Raw genomic sequence first — 7,318 nt, 5'->3', positions numbered from 1 at the left:
TGGATGTGGTGGTGAGTTTGTGGATGAGAGGACAGTGTAGGGAAAAGGGTGAAGGCACCACCTCCACCCTCTCTCATTTTTTCACATTTTCCTATGGGAGTTTTTCTCATGCAATACAAACAAACGAAAAGTTTTCTTTTGAAAAACTTCTCATATCAAAAACTCTTATAAGCAAACCTTTCTTTCCCTATGAGAATTTTTCTCACTTCCAAACATGCCCCAAGTGTGTTCTTGAAAATTTCTCAATAAAAAAATCAAGGGTGCATCTCATTATGCCCTTCCTTTTATCAACTCCCAACGTAAGACTGACTTTCCACACAACCAAAACAATGAAACGAAGGCATGGTTTCTATACTCCACAGCTACCATATCAGTGGCCATGAAAACGCTGAAATCTGTCAGGGGCCGGTTCTTGGTTTGGAAGGTCATCAGAAGATTTTTCTTCAGTTATGTGCAGCTCGTAATATGGACTGACACAACCAAGGACCTGCACAACCTGTGCTTACAAACTTGATTCAATAATGTCACCAAGTTCAAATTTCTTACAAATATATGCACAATGTTGCAACCTTTTCACAATGGATGCTTAATTCACCACCTATGATTCATCCACTCTGGAGAGTGAATTGGCAAGCACAGGTTCCACCGCTCCACTTTCAGGTACTGATACTTCTGTCGCTTGGTTAGCAGATTCGGGTATGCACGCTACTTGTCTGGACTCATCACCACTTGCAGCATTTTCAAGTTCATTGGATCTTGTGGCGCTTTCACTGGATCCACTGGAAACCCCTACTGTGAGGCACTCCGAAGGCTGAGGAGTAAGTTGGGTAGAACAAGCTGATCCCTTGTGTTCACCATCTACAGGGGCAACCATGGACGGATCTACACGCAAAGTAACACTACTAACTACAGGCTCAGCATCAACAGGAAAGTTTTCTTGTTCGTCATTCCTATTGTAATGTCCAGCTGTTTCTTCAGCAGCAGAACTCATTGCCATCTCGGGATATGGCGCTTCATCAGCAATGCTTTTTTCCCCATCATTCTTGATAGGTCCTGCAGGTGACACGTGTTCAATCAACTTGGTGCCTTCTGAAACTGAATGACTCGGCCAAGGTTCTGATGCTATTACACTTGACACAAAACTATCATCATTTTTCTTGTCATGCTGCAGTCCACTAGTCACATTACTCTGCTCTTTGTGACCATGACTCTCAGGCAGCCTTTCAGCTTCACCATGGATTTGAGGAAGGTTGACCACTTCCACATCAACACTGGAATTTTTCATATTGTTCTCTTCACTAGATTCTGACAGATACTTCAAGTTATTAGCACATTCAGAGAGAAGCAGACCAAAATCTGAAATACCGCTCCTGCAATCTCCAGGGCTGCTGCTCTTCTTATCTTCTGGAATATTAGGTAGGTTATATGTATCTTCACCTCCAACATTTACATCACGCCCAGTACTCTCACTAGTACTAATGTTCACATCCATGGCTGGTACTGGCCTATTATCATCAGATACATTGATGGGCACAGAACTCTCATCTTCGCAAAGACAACTGCCTCCTGAAACTGTTGGGTCCTTGGCCTCAACCTCCAAAGAACCCAATTTTGTAAGGGCAATGCCACTCGTATCTGTTGCATGCATCACTCCTTCAGCTTGGATTCTTGCTAGCACCTCCGTCTTATCATCAATAATATCCAAATTGTGTGTCAGAGGAGTATGCACACAAGAAAATGCATGTATCTCATTTGGTGACACTTTTGGGGACAAGCAATTGAAGACCCTGTCAGACTTTCGATCAGGAATATCCTTAACTGACCCAGATTCTGCATGCGGAACTTCTGGCACTGAATGACATGAGATGGCAGGAGTATTGACATCTTTTGATTCATGACTTTCTTTCACTATGAATTTTGTGCCATGCACAGCAGAGTCACTGCTTTGAGAAGTCTGTGCATTTGTAGCCTTGAAACTAGTGCTAGCAACACCATCTGGAATTTCAGACGGTTGAGGCACAAGATCCAAACAACTTGATTTGGCAAGATTGCCAGCTTGTGATGACGATGTTTCTTTAACAGAGTCCCTGATTTTAGGTTCTGAAGTTGTACTGATATCTGCAGCCAAATCACATTTTGACTGGTCATGATGTCCTTCCAGACAGGGTGCAGTGTTATCATTAGCAATTGCGGGGATGAACGAAGCCTCTTCTCCTTTGGACTTCTCATAACCTGCACCACCCTCTGAAGATTCCAGGTGCTGAGCTTCAAGATTAGAACCAACCGACATGGCAGGAGTAACATGATCAGCTTTTGATCCAAGGGCCTCTTCTTGAACTGGGTTACAGTCCACAGGACATGTTGATTGAGGGTCTTCAGAAGCTGCCTTATCATGAGAAGTTTTAGTAGAAAAATTCTCTTCTTTTACAGCATTTTCAACAAAAACTATATTACTGCCACCTGGTTTGCCAGGAAGACATTCCCTAACTTTAGAAATGAAAACATCTGATTTATTTTCAGTACCATTTACAAAAGATTCAGCACCATTCTTTGCTATTTCAGTATCTTGAACACCGCCATCATGCTCTATGATTGTTGAATTGTTCTTTTCAGCATCAATCTCCTGTGATGTAGTTAGACTAGACAAGTTACTATCACAGACACCTACAGGTCTTTCATGGATAGCTGCCCCATTTCCAGATAGAGAAGAGACTGGCCCAATGCCTTCTGACGAAGAAATTATATCTTGAGATATTCCAGTGGTGGACACCATACCACAACCGCTTAACATACTACATTGCTCAGGACAATTCTCTGAAGGCCCTTCAGTTAATTCAGCATTATTTTCAGTCAACTCAGCAATGTTGGCTTTGGCAGAATTATATGATGCTGCATCAATAATGTCAGGCACTTTCACCAGTATTTCCTCAGAGGCAGTTTTTGGCAGAGGCATGTTTGATGCAGTCATGTCAACTCGGTCACTAACATGCTTGTCATCAACAGCAGCTTGCACAGTTAATTCAGCTACCTCAGGTTGCACTGGTGTTCCAATTGACCCACTCTGCAGGTTCTTTCCATCAACGAGATCCAGAACAGTGGAAGATGTACCAGCAGATTCTGTAGAAATACGTGCATATGCAGTAATCAATGATTCTTCATGCATCAGATCGGCACTACTAGATTGACCAGACGGGATATCTTTGTCCAGAACATTGGAAAATAAAGAACCATCTTCCAAAATAGAGCTCTCTGCTGGTGACACCTCTTGACCAAGCAAACCTGCACTTCTCAATCTCCCATTAACCTCAGGTACAATAGGAGACTCAACAACTTTTATTTTTTCTTTCATGTTAGTGTCCACTTGAAGAGGAAGGCTAGATGAGGGGGGAACCATATGGACATCATGAGATGCCACTAAAATTTTCTTATCACTACTTGAACAATTCTCAAGTTTGTTTTCATCAAGCACTACAGCAGGAGCACCCTTCTCCTTTATATCAGATTTCAGTTCAACAGATGGTGCACACTCCAAAACCTCCTTTAGTTGACTTCTTGGTGCCATGGTTTCATCATGCCCTATTGCTGCAGAAACCTTCTCTGCTAGAGCAGATTTTGGTGCAACCGGTGGTGCACATTCAGAGCCTTCCTTTGGTTGAGTTATTGGTGTCTCTATTTGGTCGTGCATCATTGCTGCAGAACCCATCTCAACCATAGCAGATTTCTCTTCAACTGATGGATCAAATTCCTTTGGTTGACTTATTGGTTCCTCAGTTTGACCATGCAATATTGCTGTAGAAACAGCAGGCCTTATTTCACCTGATGGTGCACATTCAGAACATTCCTCGGGTTGAATCGAAGATGCTTCAGTCCGGTCATGGATTACTTCTGCAACACATTTCTTGGTTGTAGAAGATTCCCACACAACTGGTGGCGAAGTTCCCTTTGGTTGTCTTCTTGTTTCCTCAGTTTGGTCCTGCACTATTGCTGCAGAACCCTTCTCATTTGCAGCAGATTTCCCTTGGACTGATGGTGCACATTCAGAAACTTCCTTTGGAGCTTCCTTTGATTTTCTTCTTGGTTCCTCAGTTTTGTCCTGCACTATCACTGCAGCACCCTTCTCATTTGCAGCAGATTTACCTTCAACTGATGGTGCACGTTTGGAAACTTCCTTTGGCTGGCCTTTTCGTGCCTCAGTTTGATCATGCACTATTGCTGCAGTACCCTTCTTGGTTGTCGCAGCTTTCCTTTCAGCTAAAGGTGCACATTCAGAACCTTCCCTTGGTTGGCTTCTCTGTGCCCCAATTTGTTCATGCACTATTGCAGCAGGAACCTTCTCGTTTGCCACAGATTCCCTTTCAACTAATGGTGCACATTCAGAACCAACCTTTGGTTGGTTTCTTGGTGCTTCAATTTGATCAACTGCTACTGCTGCAGGAGCGTTCTTGGTTGTTGCAGGTTTCCCTTCAACTGATGTTGTGCATTCAGAGCCTACCTTAAGTTGGCTTCTTGGTGCCTCAGTTTGAACATGCACTACCGCAGCAGGACCCTTCTCGGCTGTAGAAGATTTTGTTTCAACTGATGGTGCATATTCAGAACCTTCCTTTGGTTGGCTTTTTAGTGTCCAACTTGGGTCGTGCATTATTGTTGCAGAACCCTTCTTGATTGCTGCAGATTTCCCTTCAACTGATGGTGAAGATTCAGTTCCTTTCTTTGGTCGCTTTCTTGGTGCCTCAGTTCGGTCATGCATTCTTGCTACAGCTTTCTTGGCTGCAGAAGATCTCACTTCAATCGATGGTGCACATTCAGGCCCTTCCTTCGATTGACTTCTTAATTCCTCAGTTTGGAGAGGCATGATTGCTGCAGAGCTCTCCTCGGCTGTAGCAGATTTCCCTTCACTTTTTGTTTTAACAGATTTCTTGGTTGATACACATTCAGAACCTTCCTTTGGTTGGCTTCTCAGTGTCCCACTGTCTTCATGCATTGTTGCTGCAGAACCCTTTGTGGTTGTTGCAGTCCGTTCAACTGCAGATTCAGAACCTTCTTTAGGTTGGTCTGTTGATGCCTTAGCCTGGACATGTGTTATAGCTACAGAACCCTTCTTGGTTGCAACTTCAGTTGGTGCAGATTCAGCACCTTCATTTGAAGGACTTTTTAATACAGATTGGACAGGCATTGTTGCTGCAGAACTCTTCTCAGTTGTAGCAGACTTTCCCTCAGTTGATGGTGGATATTCAGAACCTTCCTTTGGTTGACTTTGTGGTGTCAAAGTTGTTGAGAAATTAGGTTGGGATACAGGATATTTTGTAACACATTTTGAATGCTTCCTGCCAGAGGGATTACGTGTTTTAGCCTCAGCTGAGGATTTACGCTTCACTGGAGCATCTTGGACTTTCACTGGTGCATCGTGGACTTGTCCATCTTTACATTCAGCAGAAATCTTAACTTCAGACCCTGAAGTATTACAGCTCAAACCCTTGTTCTTTTTCTCGTCTAAATTACTGCCTTTTGTTTGCCCAGTGAATGGCAAATCAGCAGATGAATTCTCTTCAGGATAACTATGTGCAGATGGGATCTTGTTCTTTGGATCTTGAGAGCAAGGAGACGGTGCTTTTCTAAGGTGAACACTGCTTTGTTTTTTAGCTTCTTCAACTGAAACAAGACCAACAGGTCCTTCATTTGTGGACTTGCTTCCACCTGAACTTGGAGCAGTATCTGGCCGAGTAGACGTGCCAATAACAAGTCCCGACACATGGCTTTGAGTAGGCAGGACTGACTTTTCATAAGTCCCGGGCTTGGTGTTGCCTGCCACACTAAAAGAATCACTCTGAAGGTAATTCTTTCCTGAAACAGACGATTGGGTAGATGCAACAGTTCCTGAAGGCTGACCAACATACTCTTTTCTAGATTTGGTCACACTAACCTTCAGAGCATTTCCACTGTAATCTTGCTTGTTGATTTCAATCAAGCGAGCATAGTTTTCACATACTTGAGATTTAGAAGCACCTGCGTGTTTGTCGCCAGAAACAGGCCTTTTACTGTCAGAAACCAGTTCTTTCATGGGTTCCCTGTTAATTGGTCCAGGCAAAATACTGATATTCTTGTCTTCAATGTGGGCTATACTGGGAACCCTAACTGAAACCAAGTCAGCTGGCTTTTTGGGCTCTGAACATTGTCTATCATTAGGATTGAAACAAGAAGTAATTGCTGTTTTTGATGGTTTATTTAACCACTGCTTCTCTTGTGACACAAAACTCCTTGGAGATTTATCTGGAACAGAATTGACCTCCTTTATGGCTCCAGGCACCTGGTTAACTTCAAAATCAGCACCAGAGGTAGCTGAAATGATAGAATGCTTTACTGGCCGCTGCCTGGTCTCCGATCCAAGTGGAGTCTTTTTGACTGGTCCCTTGGCAGGAACTGTCGTAAGAGGACCAGCACAAGCAACAGTACCAGGATTTTGTTCTTGTGGAACCCCTGTTTCCAATTTGCAGATAGATTCAACTGGTGCTCCTGGAACCAACAAAGAACTGTCTAATCTCTTCGGTCTGCCTCGTCCTCTTTTTGATGGTGGCTGCTCTCCTACACTTTCGATTTTTGAAGACCCAGAAGAATCCTTAGTCTTATGAGAATCATGGGCAGCTTCTTTGGGTAGTGGAGATTCAGGAGAATCCACTTGGCAGAGTTTTTCAAATTCCTCTTCAGTCCATTGATCTTCATAAGAGCGGACCTGCAGACATAAAGCAAGTCATTTAGCGAGTGTTCTAAGTATTGTATGATATGGTACAATACGTATTGTTACTTTTGGGTTTTGCGATATGATACACACTCATATTGTGATACGAATGTGTATCATACGATGCACTCATGTATCATGTTGTACCGTACGATACAGGGTGTATCGTACAATACACCTTCGGCGCAATTTAAAAAGGCCGAAAGTTACTTTTTTCATTTTTGGTTTTAAATACATATTAAGGGCCGACTCCTCCATTTGTCTAGAGCAGAGTTACTGGAAGTGCCTAGGTAAGTGGGGAAGCGCACTTCGGAAGCGCGAAACATCGCACTTCGGAAGCGCGAAACATCGCGCTTCCGAAACGCACGGGGAAGCGCCATTTTTAAATGGAAAGCGTGCTTCCCTTTAATGGGAAGCGCGCTTCCCATCACACTTCCCTCATTTTTTTAATTTTTTGTATTTTTTTTTTCGCTTCCCCCTCGCTTCCTAGGTCGCTTCCGGTTCGCTTCCTAGGTCGCTTCCGAGATGATTCCCGATTCGCTCCTAAGTTGTCCCACGCTTCCCGCTTCCTAAAATTTTGAAAGT

The 7,318-nt window shown here is 43.4% G+C and overlaps 1 protein-coding gene across 4 annotated transcripts in view; it reads right to left on the bottom strand.

The window, feature by feature from the left end:
* Positions 1–436: 436 nt before the first annotated feature.
* Positions 437–7,318, bottom strand: part of LOC149841047 (uncharacterized) — a 167,809-nt gene continuing 160,927 nt past the window's right edge. For all 4 annotated transcript variants that reach the window (XM_090003557.1, XM_090003554.1, XM_090003556.1 and 1 more), the window contains one exon: positions 437–6,727. In XM_090003557.1, the coding sequence (XP_089859683.1) occupies positions 599–6,727 (6,129 nt within the window). In that variant the 3' untranslated portion in view covers positions 437–598. The remainder of the gene's footprint in view (positions 6,728–7,318) is intronic.

Source organism: Nuphar pumila, chromosome 4 (assembly GCF_984573655.1).
Source record: "Nuphar pumila chromosome 4, dmNupPumi1.hap1.1, whole genome shotgun sequence".
Lineage (NCBI taxonomy): Eukaryota > Viridiplantae > Streptophyta > Magnoliopsida > Nymphaeales > Nymphaeaceae > Nuphar > Nuphar pumila.
Note: the sequence above shows the minus strand (reverse complement) of the source record. Positions and strands in the feature narration are given on the sequence as shown.